Genomic DNA, 21,483 nt, shown 5'->3' on the forward strand with positions numbered 1-21,483 from the left:
CTCAACTACTTTCAAATAATATAAAATTTTTAGCACCAGTCTATCCCTTGAATCTGCCATGAATTGGGTTCTGGATTTTCAGAGTTCCATTGTTGTTCCTTCCAGTTTTGTTGAGGCATTGTCGCTCATCTGCGACATCCTCCCTTCAAAATGGCGTCTGGATTGCAAAAGAAGACACCAACACCTCGTCTTTTGACCCGGGAAATGCTGAAATCTTTTACTGTAAGTACCCACTGGAAACTGCCCTGGTGTCCCTGCTCTCCCTGCCCCTGTTGTCCAGCAGCACTGTGAAGCTGCAGACCCCCTGCCCAGCTCTTTGTGCCGTGCTGCTGTTGCTGGGGGCTGTCCTGGTGCAGTAGGGAACGCTGTGGGATGTGTCGGGGCAGTGGAAGCCCTCAGCATGGGCTTCTTTCCCTCTCCTTTGCCACAGGAATTCCTTCTGTCAGGATGGGCCCTCACCTGTGCTGCTCTGACCATCCTGCCCTTGGGCACCTGGGCAGGTGGGGGGAAAGCTCAAACTCTGCCCAAAGCCCTGAGAGCCACGGCTGGTCCCAGCTGGAAGAGCTTCCAAAGCAGCTGTTCTCTCCCAGCTCCTGTGTGAGCACAGATCCAGCCCTGCAGGCAGCACTGGAGCCAGGGCCACAAAGGTCCCTTGCTGTCTGCAGCTCACTTGGCTGAAGATGTCCCACTGCTGAGGCTCTGTCAAGGAGATGCCTCTGTTTTCTCCTGTGGAGGGCTCTGTCAGCCCAGACAGAGAAAACAATTAATAGAACTAAAACTTGGACACATTCCCGTGCACCTCACTCTTGGTACGCCTTTGTTTTCTTGCATCTCTTGGACTCAGCCAGCAGTGCTGTCTCCTCACTGTGAGTTCTGAGTGTTGTGCAGGGATGGAGTTCAGGCAGTTCTGAGAGCTCCTCCCCACTCTCTGGAAAGGTCACTGCCTCAGTCCAATGGAACGCAAGAGGAAACAAATGCCCAAAGAGCAGAAATCCCCAACCATGTCCCATCCAATCATGGAGAGACTAATGGGACAGAGCCATGTGGTTGGAGTATGTGTATTGCACTCTGTATTATTAATTTATTGGTGCTAAGTATTTCAGCAGGAAACTTCCAGGGCTTCCAGAACTGTCCTAGTGGCTGTGATCACAAGTTATTCACCAGTGCCACTTGTTCAAGAAAAGCCTTTCTGGACAAGCACATCTCTGAGGCTCTAGCTGGTGTATTTTTGCCTTTCAGCTGCTTCCCTCTAAGTTCCTGAGGGAGAAGCTTCTCGGCACAAAGAAGGAGGCCAACACTGGGAAGAGTATGCTGCCCAGAATTGGCCCACTTCAAGACACAAGTGAGGCTCGTCAAAAGGTAGCCTTTTCCTGCTCTTTTCCTTTCTGTTTAACATAAAGTTAGAAGAGGGTATGTGCTTCTGACAGGCTTGCCTCCAGGAAAATACCTCAGTGTGCAGGGCCTGTTGTCATTGCAAACTGCCAAGAGTCCTGATCTGCACTAAGCAAAACAAATAATCTCTGCTGAGGCTGCTGGGGTGTGCTGGAGTGTAGCTGCCATTGCTAACAGGGAGAAGGCTGGGGACACAAAGGGACAACATTGCCATTTGCCATTCTCCTGCTGAAATAGCCTCCTCTTGCTTTGGTATGGTCACCATCAAATGCTCGGGACCACAGGATTCCCTCCAGAGTGGCAGCATTGACCTTTGAAGGCCGAGGACCTGTAGGAATTACTTTGGATTTAACAAAATGAATTAATTGCATTAATACTTTGAGTTGGAACAATGTGTTGGGACCTGGATGGGGTGTTAGATTTTGCAGGCTGCCAGGTGTAGAGGGGACTGGCCCTGGGCAGAGGGGAATGGATGTACTTTATCTGGATCAGTGCCTACTTAGAGGTGTGTTTAAATCTGCTTTTCTGGCAGTACTGGCTCAGTATAAAGCACAGTCCAGAGGGGTGGGGGACTGAGGTGGGCTGTTGAGCAGGAAATTGGCAGCAAGAGACGCATAACACACAGGAAATTGGCAGCTTGAGACATGTAACACACTGGTTAAGGATTGCCCTGGAGAGGGGCGTTGTGAGCACTTCAGGGAAGAGCACAACTGAGGGACAGTGTGCTGCAGCCACTCCCTTCGGCAGAATGTATCTGCTGTGCAGTCACACGGGAGACCTGCTGGTGTCCCTGCAGTGACAGCAGTGTGGCTGGAGCAGGCAGACAAAGCAGGGGAGAGTTTTCTCAAAGCAATGTCTCTGCTCCAGAAGCATTTGCTGTTGTTGTCATGTCATTCCAGACGTGCCTCTACAATGGTATCAAATAAGATAGCAATAATTCCAAGAAAGCATCCATTTAAAGTTCATGGAAAAAGGAAGTACCAACTCTACTTTGACCCAAGTTGCTGAGAAAACAACTGAACCTTATCCTCATTCAGCATTCACCTCATCCTCATTCAGCATTCACCTCACTTGTCTTTTTATTTTTGCGTTTCCCTGTGTTTGAAACACACTAATTTTTAAGTAAATTAAAGGGGACAAAATCATTGAAGCAAAAGAAAACAGTTTATTACTAACTACTCAGCTGAGCCAGGTGTGTCTCCCTCGTGGAGAGCCAAGCACACACACACCCTCCGAGAAAATGGCAATCTTTCTGTGCCCTTTACACCCGGCTGGGGCGGTCCCTGTCCCCTTTCCCATTGGATGTGTACTCAGGTGCTTCCATCCTCTACTGACCACCAACTTTTCTGTCCCCTCCCCTCTCGTCCTACTCCCTTTTGGTCAGGTCTTCAATCCCGTCCCTCTCACTGCAACACCCAACAAATCAACCTGAACAAATCCAACCACAAACAACACATGAAACCAACAAATTCCATTCTTTTGCTTAATAACATTTTGGCTTCAGCAAAAATCACCTCATCTCTCACACCTCCTCTGGTACCGTTCTCTTCCTACTGATGTCTAAGTTCTAGAGCAAAAAAGGTGTTTGCAGTTGTGTGGGCCTGGGTTTCCCTGTCTCAGAGTAAAGGACATCCCAGAATTTTTTCCCATGGAGTCTCCTGTAAATCCATGGGTTTTACTTACTCCATGAGTGCTCAGTCAGTGCCCCAGAGCTCTGTGACCACATGGGCACAGGGCTGTGCTTAAGGGAAGTGCTGCCTGGCATTGTGGAGAAAGAAACCTGGAGAAATACATGCCGAAGGAGCAGCTTGGCTTGAGCCTGCTCTAAGCTGATCAAGCAGTTCTCAATCAGCTCAGAGCAGAGGTTCGTGAGCTACTGTTTGCCCAGTATGGGCTGGGCAGATGTGCTCCCCAGAGTCTGTACTTTACTGGGGAGCGGTGTAAGGGATCCTTCATGAACCTTCCTCCCAGCAGCTGAACCTCTCCATGCTCTCCCTTTCCTCTCCAGTTGTTGTCAGGTCCTCCGAAACAGAGCTCGCTTGGGGTTTCCCCGTCAGAGATGGTATTTCAGAACTTCGTCCCTCATGAGGTCTCTGAAATGGTGCTGTCTCTCATTAATAAGAACAAGGTAAGTGCTGGCACCCGGAGCTTTAACACTGTGCTGGAAGAGAACAGTGGTGTAATTTCCATAGTGTACAGCAAAGCAAGTTCTCTGCTACAGCACATGCAGAAGAAAATGTCTCAGCACCTTTATTCTGCAAGATGGTGGAAATCTTCCTGTGCTGGGAATTGTCCTATGATTTTGGCCATGCGTTGATGGTATCTAGCTCAAAGGAGTTTCCTTCTCTTGAAAGCTCTGGATTGATAGGAATGTAGAGGGCTGTAGAGTTCTTACCAGCTCTCATGCTTTGCCTCGAGTCTATATCACACCCTGTGTCTCCTTGGTTAATCTTGGCTCCTGGTAGGAATCTCTGCCTCTCTCAACCTGTTTGGCTCCCTCTGTGCAGCTCACAGTCAAAGCTCAGGGGCTGAGTCTTCTGCACTTTGTGCTGGAATCACTTCTCATCAATGGCATTGGCACTGCAGGAAATGTGTTCTGAAAGAGCCCTGCAATCAGGCTGATGGAGCAGAAGCAGTGAGAGGCCTTTAGGTGCCACTTCAGGCTCTTGCTCAGCTTCATCCAGCTCTGCTCAGCTTTTCCAAAAGCAACACGGTGCTCTGCTTTCCCTTTGGAGAACCAGAGCACATCCAAAGCCATCTGCTCCTGGAGGTTTTCACCTTCACTTGAAGTAATTGTGATTGTTTTGTAGTTTCCCAAGACAGCTGAGAGAGAAAAAGTTGAAAAATGTCAGCAGTTGTGTTCCACTGTAAAGAGGAAAACTGCGACCATTTGAATTTCAGTCAGGGAAACATTTTCTCAAATGAGGCTTGTGCCAAGAGTGGGCTGGTGAGAAGGGACAGGAGGGAGTCAAAATCATCTGGTTTAGACTTTTGGAGAGCATTTTGGTGCTCAGGGGTTGATATCAGTGTGCTAGAAAATGCATGTTTGCTGTGTCTGTGAATGCCAGAGCGCAGAACCTGGCCTGCTGGCTGCAGGCAGGAATGCCCAGCAGCCCAGCCTGCCTGCACGGGCAGCAAGAAGCCCTGGAGAGCCAATACTGGCTTTCAGTACTGGAACCACACCGTCAGTCAGTGCTGGTCATGTTTCTCCAGGCAGAAAAGGCCTTTGAAGCCCATAGTCAACAGGCACAGCCTGTCTGTGTTTCTGTCACTTTTGGCAAGCTGATTGCTCTCATAGTTTTATGATTCTTCCTTGCTGCTTTACTGCCCATTTCAATTCTCTTTGTCATCTCCTTGTTTTAGGGATTGTCTTGCTGTGTTCCTTCTTTTGCCTTTCAGATTTGATTTTATTCCCAGTAAGACCACAGTGTTTGGTCGCCTCTCTGGCTGGTCTGCCTGCCTGACTGTATCCCCACAACATCCCTACCCAAAGCTGAAAAAGGGAATTTCTTTCTTCCCCCAGGATAATGTGCTGGTTTGCTTTCAGGTAGCACAATCCCCCTCTGGAACACGACAGCTGCATGGCTGTGTGCAGGCAGAAGCCAGCAGGTTTTTTGGCTTTGTTGAATATGCAGATGACTTGGTTCAGGTGCTCTGACTCCATCCTGCTGGTGCTGACCTGCTCAGCCCTTCCTTCCCACCAGGCACTGCCCAACTGCCCCTGGCCAAAATGCTGGAGGCAGACAGAAGGGATTTGAGTTCAGCCTTGTGAATGATGTGCCTGTGCCTGCAGAGCTGAAAGTGCTTTGGGAAAGGGGCCAAGGAGGGATGACACCAGGGCACAGACAGGTCTCCTTTCGTCCTGTTTCCACAAGTGGCACAATCATCATTTCATGTCTTTGCTGCAGTTTCCTCAGATGGTGAAGGTCTCCATGGAGAGCTCACCTTACTTCCAGCTCATGTGCTCCAACGACGCGTACCGTGTGGTGCTGCCGGGCGCGTCTGTGCCTGTGCGCATCCGCTTCACCCCCGACGAGAACAAGGTGAGAGTGGAGGAGCCAAAGCACAGAATGATCTGCACAGCCATTGTTTTCCCTGCACTCTGGCTCCAGCCCATTGCATGCTGTGAGCTTAGCTCCAGGCCGTGGGCAGGCAGCCTGCAGCCAGTCACACCTTGGCACACTGCAGCCAGGCCTGACAGGCTCTGCTTCCCCTCGCTGCACATTCCTGAGCATTCCCAGGGGAAGATGCAGAGGGAACAGGATGGAAATGACAGAGGGCTGTTGATAGATGTTGGGCCATCTCTAGGTACAGTGGAAGGGGTTTCATTATGATGGAAAACACCAGAGGAACAAAGAGGTCAGAGAGCTTTCCTCCTTCCTGACTGCCAGCAGCTTCCCTGCTTCACCCTGGGCTGGAGCAAAGACGGTGCTTTTTCACCCCCTCTGTTCTGCAGCCTTGCAGCTGTGCTGTCCCAGAGCACAAGTGAGCATGGTACAGCTGCAGGGCCAGGGCAGAGGATGTGCTGTGCCTGTCAGCCCAGCCTGGCACAGGCACACTGGGCTCTGGGTGCCCTTGGTCAGCAGGAGGTTGCTGAGCTGCAGGGGACTGGGACACCTGCCTGAAGGAGCTCGTGCAGGGCAGGTACAAGCTGCAGGCAGAGCTGTGAGCCCAGAGCCCGTGGCAGTGACACTGCTGGGGCTCTGTCTTCATGCCTGTCCCTGTGCTTGCTCTGTCAGCTGGCACCCATCCCGTGCCAAAGGTGCTTTTGTGGGGAGGTTTGAACAGCAGTGCTGAGGCCCTGGCAAGTCTGATCTCAGTGCTGGGATCTGGAGGTTTGTTCATACAGAAGAGTTTGTACATGGCATGGAAGGGAGGAAGCCTTGCAGGGAAGCAAGGAGAGGCCCTTTCCAACAGCATCCTGCTACCTCTTGGCACTGTTCTTCTCCTGACTTGGTTGGAGAGGCAAAGTTAGAGGGGAGTTCTGAGCCATCTGATGTTTCTGCACCAGGCCAGAGGTGCAGGATCTCTTTGGGTGTAGCTGTTTTCTCATCTTCTTTTTGCTGCTTAGAGTCAGTTTAACACTTTATCCTATTCTCAAACAGTGGGAATATTGAAACCTAAAGAGGAATGTCCTGTGTTCCCTAGCTCCATGTTCCTTAGAAGGGACTTAGGAACTATTTCGCATCTTTAAAATTTTGAGTAAAAATTATGGTGGCCTAGGGTAGTTCTCCGTATGACCCAAGTGACACATGAGCTTAATGCCACAGAGACAGGCCTCGCAAAGTGCACTGGTGCCTTTAAAATGTGACATATTAGTAGAACTTAGTGTTCATTTTAGGGTGGAATAGGTAAATTGATGTCCTTGAAGGGTTATAGGAAATGTTTTTTCTTCTGCCATGGGGATGGCACTAAATGTCCTGTGCTGAGCCACTGTCTTTTCCTGCAGAATTATTCCCACAAGCTTGTCTGCATCACTGCAAGGGAAAGGATCGTTGTGCCCATCCGGGCCATTGGTGCCCCAGTTGTCCTGGACTTCCCTGCCCAGCTGGACTTCTCGGTGTGTCCAGTCAAGTACAGCACCCAGAAGACTCTTCTGGTCCACAACACTGGTAACCTGGAAGCTCATTACCAGCTGAGCACCCAGAGGTGAGGCAGCTCATCTATCCTTGTGCAAAACACCTTTGGGTGGTAACAGAGTTAGGAAAGAGCAACAAAAGGAACCAGATCATTGCAGCTGCTGCCCTGCAGCCTGGCTGGAAGGGAGCAGGATGGATGGCATCTGCTCTTGCTTTCAGTGGCCTTTGAGCTTTCTCTGTCCCAGATTTCCTCGAGGGTGCTGGAACATGTTGGTAGCTGGCTTGCACCCTCCTGAGCACAAGCAGCTTCTGAAATGCTTTCTCAGCACTGTCAGACCCATTCTCTGGGAGGACAAAAGCATGTGGCTTTCCTGTGGTCCTCTCATGAGATGCCCAACATGAGCTGTGCTGTGGGCAGCCAGTGCAGTTCCTGTTACTTAAAGCTGATCTGATTTCCCCTGTCAGCTGAGGGCATCAGTCACCTCTTCTGTTCCATGATGAACCTTTGAAAGAGTTCAAAATTTCAAACAGATTATTTAAATCTCTGAATAAGGTTGTGCCCCTTTCATTGAGATTTCTTTTTAAATGCTTTGAGGTTCCTGTGTTTCTGCTGTTTTCTCTTTTTGTGTTGTGTTAAATGTTTGCCAAAAGATCATGCATTCTTCATTGGGAACGTTCATGAAGGTCAAGCTCCTCCAATGCCTCTCAATATACCACATGCCCATAGGTACCTGCACAGGTCTCAAGGAAATAGGAGACATTTAGTGAATATGTGAAAAGCAATTGGGCTGATTTAGAAGATAAAAGTATAGAATAACTTTTGCTGGAGGGGACCTCTGGAAATCATCTGAGCAAACACACTGCTAAAAGCAAGAGCAGTGTCTGGGGATTGCAAGGTGCCATTGGGAGATCTGGACCTGTCTTTAGATGCCATACAAGGAAACAAACATACCAATGGACCCAGTTAAAAAGCAGAAGAAAACCACCTATTAAAACCCCCTCCATCCCTTATCTTTTCTGCCTGTCAGGTGCAGTAGTGAGGATGGATCTAAGAGGATGAGAACTGTCTTAAGGAGCAGCTCACAACAGATAAAAGGCCAAAATTGAGCTTGCCAGCCCCATCTCTTGGCAGTGGTTTTCATTTGGTTATTACAGTGTCAGGGATATCTCCTTCACAGCTCTTCTGTGGGCTCAGGGAACATCTTAGTGCTGTTGGCTGAAATTCAGAGGAGTAGAGCTTGTGTCCTTGACTCTTGGGGAGCCAGGTCTGTGTGAGAGATGACTGCTACAGCAGGAACAGAGGAGTCTGGTGGGTACAGCCTGGGGATGTAGGAGATGCAGGGGCTGATTTGCACTCTGTTTTTCAGTCCTGACAGCTGAGTCCTGGACTTGGCTGGATCTTCTTCTTCTTCTGATAATTTGAAAATAAGGAGACACCTTCTTTCTCAGGCAATCCCTGAAGTCACCCCCAGGAATGTTCTTCCCATCCTGCCATTTGAGGGCAGGAGCATGTAACATGGGGCAGCAATGGAAAGGGAATGGAATGGAAGGTAGTGTTGAAGCCTGGCCAGGGATTCCCCTAACTGGCAGCTTCTCTGTTCTGATGAAGTTTCTGGCAAAAGACTAAGGGAAGAATCCTGTGCCTTGCTCCCAGCAGGCACTGATCCCCCGAGCCCCAGCAGAGAGCTGCAGCAGGGCTGGCATCAGCCCCGGGGCAGATGCAGGAGCACATGCACTGATCTGGATCTGGGACTGCTGGGGCCTTGTCTTTCCTCCCCTCCCTCCAAAGTCTCACATCCAGCACATAAACATTGCTGGCCCAAGGCTTCTCCACCAGCCAGCAGTGATGTTCTCCCCAGTGACAATGGGAACAGCTCAGCCTGTCATTGCAGCAAGAGGTCCTTCATGAGCTGAACCTCAAGCAAGTTCATCAGCTGTCACTACTGACATGAACAAAGTTCAGCTTGCCAGATTTTCTCTTTATTTTTGTGTGTGATACATTCATCACCAAATTCCCCAGAACACACTTTTAAGTGACAGATTGTCCACCAACAAAGCACCAAGGCCAGGAACTTTCCTCAGTGGGGCTGTAGAAGAGCACAAAGCCCAGCAGCTGCTGGTCAGAAGCACATTTCACCTGGGCTGTCCCTGAGCATCAAAGCACAGAGTCTTGTGTTTGTCAGGCAAGAGCTCTTTACCTGGTGACCAATCCTGATTGCTCCTGGTAGATCCAAAGTGCACCAACACACCTGCATAATTCTTTCCAACACATTGCACAGAGTTTGTCTGGTGGGCCAAGCAAACAATTACCAGCCTGCATGACAACCCAGAGTCCCAGACTGCGTTGCTGGTAAATAGAGAGAAACCTCCTGTTCTGCTTCCTTGATGTGCTCCTGCTGATGGTGCTTCATTTAGCTGGGATTAGATCCTTCAGACTGTAAATGGCATCCTCCTTTTGGGTCTTGTTTCCATGTAGCTGTATTGCTCTAATCTGCTGGTGGTGTTGGTGCTTGGCACCAGTCAACGGTGGATGGGAACAGACTGCCACCATCAGTTTATCATCCCACTGTAAAACTTTCATACCTTCTCTCTGTGAGCTCTCACAGGCAGCTCATTGCAACACTGACTCCTTTTCTCTTTCTTCCTCATGGCCAGCTGACTCCTTCCTGTCCCTCACAGCACATACTAATCCTTACTGTCCCTAACACAAATGCATGACCCTTACACATCACAGCACAGCTGACAAACTCCAACTCTCCCCTTGACCAGCTAATCCACTATTTTATAACACCCACCCTCATTGCACCATCCTTATTGGACACAGTGATGACCTATTAAGAGCAATGCTGTTCTTACTCTTTGGTAGTTAGTACAGCTGCAACTCCTCAGGGGCGAGATTGCCTTCTGCACCATCTCTATTCTCTTACAATCCATCCTCCCACAATCTGCACTCTATTTGCACTCTTTCAGAGTTTTGACTCCTCCTTTTCTTAGAGCAGCTTTCATTGAAATGCTGATAAAATGTGCCCTTTTTAGGCTTAATGAGCATATTTTCAAGGTAAAATAAACCAAAGAACCACACTGCAAATTCAACAGTAATTATTCCTTGGTCTTCAAGGAAAAGTTCCTTCTCCCTGTCTGATTCCTAGGCTGTAATCTCACAGGACACATGGTGCTCTAACATTTGCATCTCTTCAGATGAGGTTTGTAGGCAGCAGGAAAAGAGAAATTCCTGAGGCAGTCAGTATCAAGTTGTGCATGCAGATAGCTCTGAACCCTCTCTGTGCTTGTCACAAACCATTCTCTGATGGGATTGCTGGCAGTTGGACCCTTGAGTCTCATTGCAGAGGGCTGGATGCAGAGTATGGGGGACATGAAGTAATTTTATCCCACAGGATCTTGTGAGGGCTGGATCTCCTCAGTGGTGGCTCAGTGGCTGTTTCTGATGCTGTCTGTTCTGGCTGTCTTCTGCTGCCTGTGCTTGGTTTGCTCCCTGCTTGCACAAGGGAGCTGCAGTGCAGAAGGAATCTCATGGCCAGGTGTCCCTCCAGCCCTGATCCCTCTCTTTGTGTTGCAGTCCTTTCTCCGTGGTGCCGGCCACAGGAACTCTGGGCGCTGGTTGCACCATGCAGGTGACAGTGGGATTTCACCCGCTGACCAACGGTGACCATTGCGGGTCCCTGTGCTGCAAAACAGGTGAGTGCTGGGCCCTGCACGGGCACAGGACAGTTCTCCACCATGGCTCCCTCTTGTCCCATCTCCCTCTATTCCCTCTAGAGGTACCTCCCCTGTTCCAGATTTACCCCAAAGCAAACTGAGAACTCCTTGGTGTTTAGGGGCTTGATAAAACCCCCTCTAACAAGGGATTTTTTTACTCCTCTTTTGCTGGGAGATGCTGAGTGGAGGAAGGAGGAATCCTAATTCTCCACTACCAGGTGGCTATGCCTGGGTGAAGTTTTATTTCATTCCTGGGCAGTGTTGTGTGTGAGGTGTGAGGTTTCCATCAGACTTTCTCCAATGCAATGTATTTCTTGCACACCTCTGTCCCATATGCTGCTTCTCCATTGGCTTGCCACAGACCCTTTCTCTATGTTGCCCTCTACACATATATGTAGTTTCTGTCTAATAACATTTTCAGGCCCTCGAGTTCCTGGCTGGTGACAAGTCAAGACAAATTTTTCCTCATCCCCATTTCCCAGGTCGTTCATATGCTGTTGCCATCCTCTCACATCCCATTTGATTTCTAGACTGAGGAATCCCATTCAGTCTTCATAAAGAAGCTGCTCTGTAATTATTAATCTTTCCTTTGTCCCTTTTTTATTTAATTTAAATGCTCCAGCTTGGTTTTTGAGATCAGAACAATATAAAATATTTCAAGACTGATGTGGCTGTGGGTTTGGACAGGGAAATGATGATGATTTTCATGGTGTTCATTTTGTAGTGGTTTGTCATATTGCAGAGCCAGGCTGGCTGTGTTTCCTCAGCTGTGTCACCTCTTGCTGTGGGCTGTCACTTCACTTGTTCCTCTGGGCCTCCTTTTGCTGCCCACATGCCCCCAGGCATGTTTGCTGGTCAGCAACAAGGGATCCAAGGGATCAGGAGAGACAGGAGTCTCATGGGATGCCCGGGGGGAGCCTGGGCAAGGCAGGACTGAGCAGGGCTCCTCAGTGTGATCTGAGTGGGTCACCAGAGCACATGGACCAATCTCCCTGTCCATACTGTCACCTTGGGGCCAAATCTCCACAAACACCCACAGAAATAAGGTGTTTAAGGAGCTGCCCAGGACATCCCCACACTCTACACACAGAGCTGTCAGGGTGTGATAAATGCACTGATCCACAGAGCTGCTAATGCAGCTAAAAGCTGTGACACTTTCTTCTGCGACCTGTGGTTTGCTCTGTTCCTTGTGCTTCCATCAGCCAGTGAGCTGAGCAAAGACTCCCCTTTGCTTTGTTCCAGGGGAAGAAAGTATCCACACAAAGCTCCTTGGAGAAGCTGTAGATGTCAACGTCAGGTTGAGCACAAGTTCCGTGGACGTTGACAAGACTTTCATCACCATGACAAGACACAAAACCGTTTTCATTGAAAACAGGAGTAACATCACAGTCCACTTCCAGTGGAAGGCTTTTCCTACAGAGGAAGATGAGAATGAAGAGAAGAAGAGGTTGGTTTGAAATATAGATTTCAGTGAGATACATGGCCCAAAACTGAAACTGATGTGTGGCTTCTAGGGGGTGTTGGTGCTTTTGAATGGTTTAGGCCAAGTAAACCATCCCTGGCACTAGCGTGAGTGTCCCTGGCCTTCAGGAGCTCAGCACTCAGCATTCCAGTTCCATTTATACTCTAATCAAGGATGGCATTTTAGGAAAGAAAGGTTGGTTGCAATGATTGGATTTCCTCAAGTTCTAATTGGGCTTTTGCCTCTCTACTTGGTATCATTCTTAAACAGTTCCTGAGTTGCCAGCCCCTCTTTCCAAAGTGATACATCCTCTTTTTTTCCCTTAGTTCCTTCAAGAGCTCCTTCCCCATCTGGGCTGGCTGTCTTCCCTGTCAGCTTGTCTTTCAGCACACAGGGACAGTTTGTTCCTGTGCCTTCAATATTTCTTTCTTGAAGTATGTCCATTCTTCTTGGACGTCTTTGTTTTTAAGGGCTGTTTCCCAGGGTATTCTCCAGATCAGTCCCTTGAACAGGTGAAAGTCTGCCCTCCAGAAGACCAGAGTGGAAGTTTTGTTGATGCCCAATATTTGATTTCACCAAATATTGAGAACTCTATTATTTCATGGTCACTGTACCCCAGACAATGGTGAACAGATCAAGTTCATTTAGGGAACTAAATTCCCTAATTCATCATTAGGGAATCTCCTGGTAATATCCAGTATCTGGACTCAAGGGAGGTAGCACACTTCCCTGTGGAATGGATCTGGTCAATGTACATGGCCCTCAGCTCCCCTTAGAAGGGAGTCAGCTACTACCACTACCCTTCTTAATACTTGAAGCTGTGATCTGTCTGACCGACCAACTGGGAGACTCTCCAGACAGAATTTTTTCTTTACTGTCTTCTGCCTGACCCTCTGGAGCCAGGGCCTCATACCTGTTCTGTCAGGGTACCTGGGTAGGTGATGGGGGTCAGGACAGAATTTTATTAGCTCCCCAGTAGAGACCCATTTCCATTCCCCTCTGTCTCTTAGGTCTCCTCCTTCTGCCTGATCCCAAGAAGGGCAGGGCTCCTTGGTTCCTGCTGTGCTTCTCTCAGGGTTGGACGGGTATAATTCCACCAGTAAATTTATTTTTCGCTCTCCCTAATGCTCCTCAGCCTTTCCACTTCTTCCTTAAGCTCTGCCACTGGACAGAGCAGACTATTCAGCTGCTCACACCACACGCAGGTGTCTTTTGCACTAACCTCTGATATTAACACCAGGCTCAGACCCTCCCTGCAGCCAGGGGCCTGGACAGCTGTGTCCTTCCTGGGGGGTTCTCTTTGAGTTAGTACACTTCTGCTGGCAGCAGCAGCAGCAATGGCTTTTCATAATTTGTAAACCATTGCTGGGGGAAAAAAAAGGCAGAAAGAAGAAAGAAGGGGAAAAAAAAGGCTTGCACTTCACAACCAGCCAATGGACAAAATCCACTACACAAGGAGGGTGGGTCGTTGCACCCTTTCTTCTCAGCCTGCTTGTGCAAACTGCCAGGCAAAAACTGAAAATACACTGGGCCAAAACTGCTGGGGCAAAACTGCTGTGGCAAGCCCCTGTTTGCTGTGGGCCAGGTTGCTTGCACTCCCCAGAGCCATTTTAAATTGCTTGCAAAGGACCAGGAGATGGACCCTTGCCTGCTTGAATGGCTGGTGAGAAGGTTCTTTAGTGCCCTGGGCTTCTTGGTTTTCCACTGTTCTCTATCTCCTTACACAGCGTTTGACTTCCATACAAGCTCTGTGTGTTAGAAGAAAATCCCGTGACCTTCTCTGGCAACTTCCCTGGGCTGTTTATTTCCATTTTTTCCCACTTGCTTGCCTCAGCCTGGACCCCATGTGATCCACTTTCCCCTCAGAAGCAACTACGTTTCCCCAAAGTAAACTTCAACCTGATTTTGGTTTTGTGGGGTTTCTTCCAGTTTCATCTCTTTTTATGCCAGTTTGTGTCCTAGACTATCACCAGGACATGTTGTTCTTCCTTACTTCCAGTCATAGGAATGGTTTTAGCTCCAAGGCCTCTGTCCTGCTGTCAGAGAAGCTTTTGAAATCTTAAGAGCAAAGAGGACTTTTTAATGAGAGGAGATAGTGCAGGACCATTTCAGGACATTCTACTACCATGCACTGGGATGGGACCCAAAAAGCTCTGGATCATGAAAAGGTTTCTCCAGGAGTTTGCTGTCTCCCTCTTGCACAACAAAGTCCCTTCCCCTCTCAGAGCCTCTGTTTTCATGTACATAAAACCTGCAATGGCACTGAAGGGGTGTGGTGCCCGAATTCATCAGTTTCATTTGGAAGTGCTCTGCGATGCTCTTCTGAAAGGCAGAGGAAACAGGGCAGGTCCAAAATGGAAGAAACAAAGAGTGATGCTAGTAACATGTAGCTGCAAACCAGCTTCACCTCCCCTTCCAAGGGAAGTCCTGCTCCCTGATCTTTTATCTGCTTCCCCCAAGCAGCTCAGTGGTAGGAAAAGCCACTTGAAGTGGCTGGTGGATTCTCCCTCAGTTTTGGCAGAGACTTTGAGCCTGAAGGTTCTCTTGAGGGCTGCTGGCTTTGGAAACCTCTCCCGAGCTTGCAAGTGTGGAGTAAAACTACCTGCTGTGCCAGTGAAGAAGTTATCCTCTGATCCATCTGGGACCCTTGTGGCTTGGGCTCAGCCTTTGCTGGGGAGCTGCTGCTGCTCCTCCCCAGGTGCTTTGCTCTCCTGCACTCACACTTCTCTCTGCAAATATGTGGCTTGATGAAAGCATCTGCTGGCCTTGTCTCTCCCTGGGGCTGCAGGCAGCGTCGTTTGCTGCACCCACCGACTAAGGTGCGGCTGGAAAAAATCAAGGAGGAGAAAAAAACAGAGAAGGAGAAGGGCTCTTTTGAAGATCACATTGCCCTCATGAGAAGCATGGTCCAGGAGAAAATGGCAAAGGTGCAAGAAGACTCCATGCTGTTCTCCAGTGACTTTTTTTTCATTGAGCCAATGGTAAGTGATAGCTGAGAGCCTCATTTTCCTCCTGCTCCTCCTGCTCCTCCTCCTTCTTTCTGGTGTGGCTGCAGAGCTCCCTGCTAAAAGCATTTGTGCCCTGCAGGCTCAGGGCAGGGCTGGGAGCCTGACAAAGCTGAGCTCTGCTGCCAGGCTCGAGCTCAAGGGCACTCTGTGTGTGTCCCTGCAGTGTCACAGGGAGCAGTTACTGTAGGTAGGGGCTCCCCTGACACGTGGGGTTCAGCAGAGGCTGTTGGAGCATTGCCAGCTCACACACTGACCTGAAGCTTGCCATGGTTCCCAAGCAAAAGGAGGCCAAATTCAGCCCAAGGTTAATGACAGAAATGCCAATCCCCTCGTGTAAGCACGCCTTGCACTATTTCTGAGTCTGCCTTCCAGTGTCCTCTGAGAGCCTGGACACAAGGGTGGAAGGGTGAAATGGGCCTTTGGAGTTCTCCTGCACACACGGACACAAAATCTTTTCCTTTTCTGTTTGTGCAAGCAAACTGCCACGTGCTCCCATCAACCAGAGCCCTGATTCTGAGTGCTGGCATTGGGAGAGATGATGAGTGTCTGGTGTCTGCACAGTGCACAATCTCTTCTCATCTTGGAATAAACCCTAGAATAATGCCAACCTCTGCTTTCTTTCAAAACAGGTTAAACTAATACTTTTATTTCCAAGGAAGGGGATCATGTTCTCTTCTTGGTTACTCCCATGGCCCATCTAAGGCCAAGTGCACAGTGGCAGTTACATCCCACAGTAGCTGACAGCAGCATGATGTGACCAAGAACTTGTGTCAGAGTGGTAGGAATCTTGTGGAGAGTGGGAGCTGATCAGCTGAGCACTGAGAGCTTCCAGCGCTGGGTTGAGCTGGGTTTGGAGTGTTTCCTTGGGCTCCTTGTGTTGTTCACTCATCATTGATGCTCTAAACAAAGGCTTACAGGAGTGTGGTTGAAAACAAGAAACATGAAGTTTGAAGAGAAATGTTTTGCTGTCTCTTTCTGTTGTAGAAGGGAGAAATTGGGCCAAATTGTTTGGCTGAAATCAAGGTGACCTTCAAACCCTTAGAGGTACTAGGGTACCAAAGTATGGCTTACTGCGACATCTCAGGTACAGTCCTTCCCCCTGCTTCTCTCACCCACAGTGAAGCCATGGTGCAAGCCTGGGCTCCTGTGTAACTGCTGGGAAGAATCCCTGGTCAGCAGGGCAGTGCTGGCACATCCACCCTGGCCCTGCAGCTTCCAGGGTGTCGCCAGGGTTCAGGGCAGTGCTGGCACATCATCCTTGGCCCTACAGCTTGCAGGGAGTCTCCTGTGCAAGGCCAGGGCTCAGAACACCCGTGTCTGGCTTACTGATCCCAGAACAACCCAGGCAGCGCAGGGAGAAGTTTTCATGCCATGGCTTTGCCAACATTTTCTCAAAGGCCACAGAGCTACAGAGCAGAACAGCTTTAGTGAACAAGCACTAAGCCCCTCTAGAGACCTCCAGGATGGTCCATTTGACATGGATCCATCATCAGGCAGCAGGAGCTGAGTTAGAAATGGGCTCCCTGAGCCTGGATCACCTCCCACTGCCCTGACACCAGCAGACCAGAGGGGGCTGAGCCCCACTGAGCCCAGGGTGTTTGTAGAAGGAGCACTCTTGGCCAGCACCTGCTTCTGTCCCTGTGTGGGAATTGTCACCTTGCAGCTCTCAGTCTGTGGAAATAGAACACAATGCTGAATGTCAGAAGTTGAGGAGTTTGACAACAAAGTCGTGTGCTACTGGTAGTTTGGTAATTGCTGCCTGGAAATTTGCTCTTTATGAGCTTTGTGCCTTCACTGAATGGATTTCAAAGCTTCTCTAAGTGCATGGGAAAGAAACCACAGAATTATACTATGTTCAGGATGGAATGGACCTTAAAGATCATCTAGTCCCCTCCCACTAGATCAGGTAGCTCTAAGCCCCATCCAGCCTGGCTTTGAACACTTTCAGGGCTGGTGCCTCGCCCCTGGGGAGTCTGCCCCACTGTCTCACCACCCCCACAGTAAAAAATTTCTTCCTAATATCTGACCTAAATTTCCTTTCTTTCAATTTATACCCATTACACCTTGGCTTGCCACGACAGGACATCAGAGATGTTTTAAACTCAGCAAACTGGTGGCTAAAATTGGAAACCAGCCAAGGAATGGGTTAGAAACTGCAAGTCAGTCCAAAGGGATATCTCCTGAGGGAAGAGAAGGGTCTATATCTTCTCCTGAAGCATCAGGAGCTGGTTGCATCCAGCTCAGAGTCAGGGACTAGCGCTGAGGCAGCCTGGAAAATGCAGTGTAACAGAGGGAATGATTGTACTGCAATGGACATCTCTCCCCAGGCCGTGAGAGCAGGCTGCCCTTGCGCCTCAGAGGGGAAGGCCAAGGACCCTTGGTTGAGCTCAGCTCTCAGACTCTGGACCTTGGGAACGTTTTTGTTGACACCTCCCACATGCTTGAGGTGAGCAGCAGGGGCTGGGGTGAGCCCTGATGGCTCCTGAGGCAGCAGCAAGCCTGGTGGAGCTGTGGAATTCCTGGCAACCTGGGCAGTTATGAGCAGGGAATATTTGATGCACTGCTCAAATCTGGGGGGTCAGAAAGGTGTGTCTGTTGTTCATGAAGCCCCAGTCCCTGCTTTTGGGCAGCCTTCCCTAGGGATCAGCTGGGAAGCTTCCTGCACAACAGCCCCTTGACCCATGAAACCAGCACTGGCTCCAAAAGCTGCATGTTCAGAGGCTTTTGTGGCAGTGCAGACACAAGGCTCCTTTGGCCTGGGCTCTGCAGAAGCAGCTGGAACAAACTAGCTGCCTTTGAGCTTCAGCCCACTGCAAACAATTTCCAGTCAAGTGTCTCCTGCTTATTCCTGGAAGTCACAGGAAAGCCATCCACCCTCCTGGCTTAGTGATGGCCCTTGCTAAAGGCTTGGGAGTTCTTTCCCTTGCTGACCAGTCCCTCACCACACCTTGGCCTTGGTGCATCTCTGACCCTAGAAAGAGAAAAATGTTCCTGGGAATAAAGCAGAGGATTTTTCTACCTATTTGCCTCCCCCTCCAGTATTGTCAAGTTTGCAAAAGAAAAAAAAAAATCAAGAAAGAGCAACTGAAAGAGGTAGAAAAGGAGGCACTACATCATGCCAGACACTTTCAAAAGCTTGGCTGTGGAAGGGAAAGACATGCTGAACTTTCTTACCAAAAGATGGTGCTGTCTATACATTTTGATGCTGATGCCTCATAATCAATGTATTGGTTTCATGACAGGGGAAAAGGTGAATGAGCAGATGGTGCTGGTGGAGCTGTGCTAACTGGGGCAGCAGCAGCTCTGGGGGGATTCCCTGCACAGCTGCAATCAGCCCATGTTGTTCTCAGGGCCAGGTCTCAATGAGCCTGGTGATGCTGAGCAGAGGTGCACAGCTCTGTGTCCATGGGATCACCCCAGGGTGACTCTAGTTCTGGGGAGTTACCTCTGCTCTGCAGGAAAACCCAAAGGCAGAACTTGTCCTGTGATTTTTTTTTTTTTGGCTGCTGCCATTCAGCAGCACAAAGCATCTTCTCCCTTTTCTGGGTGTTCATGGCATCATTAGACAATAACTCCCAAGAAGGGAAGGTTCCACATGTATTTCCACTTTGCTTTCTTGCTGCTGCAGGTGAAACTGATTAACAAAGGAGCTCTTGATGCTCCCTTCACCTGTATCCCCTCAACCACAAACGTGGGCTCCTGCTTCAAGTTTCTACCCAAGGAGGGCATCATTGCACCAGGTGGGATCCAGACTGTTCAGATCCCCTTCAAGGCCACCGTGTTGGGGACCTTTGAGGAAGAATTCCAGTTCAGTGTGACTGGAACTCCTATGCCTGCAATCCTGACCATCAGGTAAGGACCCTGGGAGCTTGTGGGCACATCTGTAGCTGTCTCTGGGACATCCCCCACCTACCTCATTTTGGGGTGGACCAGAGAAAAAAGATGTTTCCTGAGGTTCTAATCTTTGCTCTGATTCTGGCATTACCTTAGTGTGAGGATGCCTCCTGCCCTGGGTGGTACCTGGGAGCTGTAATGACTCCTCCCTGCAGGGATCTCTCTGTGCCTTGGGCCATGGCAGGCAGTGGGATGGATCAGCTTTGGGCAGCAGCTGCTCTGGGATGTCCCACCTGAACCCCCAGCAAGGCCCTCAGGGCTTTGGAGATGGGCCAGCCTGGCTGATTCTGCAGCAGCAGCAGTGCTTGTAAAAACTTCCATTAATAATCCATGCCAGGTGGGCAGCAGCAGCCTCAGCTCACCTCTGCCAGCCCTGCTCAGGGGGACAAGCTGTGCTCCCAGCTGCTGTGCACAGAGTGCTCTGGTGCCTCCTTGGCACAGCCAGGAAAGGGCTGATTGGGAGTCAGGGAACTGCAGCAGGAACTGTCCCAAGGACTTGGGCATCCTCCTGGGGGGTGGGGCCACGGCAAGAGATAATCCTGGCCCAGCACAGGGGAGAAGGGCTGATCACAGGGGAGGCAGAGCTCAGTCCTCAGCACCACAGCAGTGTGAGGCCTTGTCCCTGCCAGCCTGAGCCATGTGCTGCTGGAATAATGTAGTGGGAGCAGGAGAGCTGATGCTGGCTGCTCTGCAGCTTTGGAGCTGGGCTGCTGCTGTTGGCAGGCACTGGCTCAAGGCAGTAAAGAAATGAAAGCAATCTGCACTGGGATTATACCAATGAGATAAGGGAGATGCATTAAAAAGAACAATTAAGTTATTGCTTAGCAAAAGAAAAGTGGTGAGTAGGTTTGCCCATAGTGGAGAAACAAGTATGCTGGCTTTGTTTTTGGCAGAAAAATGCTGCTTTTTATTTTGGAAATCACAGGGAACCTTTCACCATCAAATAATTGATTCTCCTCTGTGCCTCCCCCAAAGTGGTCATGGGGTGTTTCTGCATAAGCAGCTTTCTCCTTGAGCAAGGGCAGGTGTCTCTTGTTGAGATGTGCAGAGCAGAGCCAGGGGCAGTCCTGTGAACACAACAGAAGGCCCAGGTCACTGCTCCTTGAGTTTGAACCAAAATGCAGAGTGGGCATTGATTGGCAGCAACCATGAAATCAACTCATGAGTGTTGTGCAGCTCCAAGTGCTGATTTCAGTGGGTGTTGGTGACTTTTGGAGTCTGTCTGCTGAGTTCAAGGACAGCTGAGGTGCTGGGCTGGATTCAGGACACCCTGGTTTGGTTGCTGAAGCTATTGCTCTTGGCTGTGCCAGCTGGTGCACTGCTGACAAGCTGATCCTCTCCTCTAGGATTCATCTGTCCACTGTGTAGAACTGTTGCTGCTCTTTTCAGAAGATATTTGGGGCTCCCCTGGGTTCATGTCTCAGAACTCTGTCTGTAATGATTGTGTGGGTCAAACTCTCCTGAGAAAGCTCCTCCATGGGAACAGCAGTTACAGCTAAGAAGTAGCAAAGCAGGAAAGTACAGAAGTTTGTTAGGACACCTTTATGTCCATCACTTTACAGATGGGGAAACTGAGGCACAGAGCCATGTTCTGGGTGTGTTCAGGGTCCTTTGTGGGACCACCAGCAACCTGGGGGCTTTTCCTGCCAGCCCTGTGCCCAGAGCCCATCAGTGGCTGTTGGCTGCTGGCCACTTGGCTTTAGCTGCCTCCTGTGCACGGGGCCCTGTGCTGAGCCCATGGGGCTGTGTTGGTTGGAAGCCCAGGGTGCCCTGAGCCCAGGTTTTGTGCCCCTGAGCCAGGACAGCCGGACCTTTGCAATTCCTTTAACCGAGCCATTTCCTGCTCTGTCCATGCAGGGGCAGCGTCTCTGGACCGAGTTTACAGTTCGATGTCGATGAGATCAACTTCGGTGAGATCTCCTTTGGTGAGTGTTCCCTGGGCTGGGATGCAGCGTGAGGGATCTGTGCCTTCCAACAGAAAAGCATCCCTCACTCATGGTCTGCCACAGCAGCCTCCTCAGGGTGTGAACTGCAGGGCTGCTGGTGCCTCAGGTAGCGTTTTGCCATTGTGAGATCAAATAGAACTAAGGAATAGAAAGTCAGTATTTTCTGGCGTCTCTGTCCTGTTTTAAAAGACAGATGTCTGCCAAGGAAGGTGGGAATCTATCTAGAATGGAAAGAGGACCCTCTCCCTCCAAATTATTATACTTTTGAAATTACAGGGCTTCCAGGCAAAAAATATGGGAAATTACATTTCTTTACTAGAAAATATCAGGACAGCACAAACAAGAACACAATAACAGGAATTTCCAACCTGCCAAGTAGTGTTTTTCCCCTTTGGTGTAGTTGTGATCACAGGCAGGAGGAGCTGTGGGGGTCTCGGCAGTGCAGAGCAGCAGCAGGCAGGAGCAGGGCAGGCAGGCAGGGTCGG

The 21,483-nt window shown here is 49.7% G+C and overlaps 1 protein-coding gene across 1 annotated transcript in view; it reads left to right on the plus strand.

Moving 5' to 3' along the window:
* LOC132332989 (hydrocephalus-inducing protein-like) overlaps window positions 1-21,483 on the plus strand; it is a 34,915-nt gene that overhangs the window by 2,188 nt on the left and 11,244 nt on the right. The window contains exons 2-13 of the mRNA XM_059857716.1: window positions 106-222; window positions 1,240-1,359; window positions 3,401-3,520; window positions 5,301-5,435; window positions 6,842-7,041; window positions 10,549-10,667; window positions 11,931-12,135; window positions 14,939-15,131; window positions 16,143-16,242; window positions 17,486-17,604; window positions 18,787-19,010; window positions 20,910-20,977. Of these exons, the coding sequence (XP_059713699.1) occupies window positions 151-222; window positions 1,240-1,359; window positions 3,401-3,520; window positions 5,301-5,435; window positions 6,842-7,041; window positions 10,549-10,667; window positions 11,931-12,135; window positions 14,939-15,131; window positions 16,143-16,242; window positions 17,486-17,604; window positions 18,787-19,010; window positions 20,910-20,977 (1,675 nt within the window). The 5' untranslated portion in view covers window positions 106-150. The remainder of the gene's footprint in view (window positions 1-105; window positions 223-1,239; window positions 1,360-3,400; window positions 3,521-5,300; window positions 5,436-6,841; window positions 7,042-10,548; window positions 10,668-11,930; window positions 12,136-14,938; window positions 15,132-16,142; window positions 16,243-17,485; window positions 17,605-18,786; window positions 19,011-20,909; window positions 20,978-21,483) is intronic.

This window comes from Haemorhous mexicanus, chromosome 12, assembly GCF_027477595.1.
Source record: "Haemorhous mexicanus isolate bHaeMex1 chromosome 12, bHaeMex1.pri, whole genome shotgun sequence".
NCBI lineage: Eukaryota > Metazoa > Chordata > Aves > Passeriformes > Fringillidae > Haemorhous > Haemorhous mexicanus.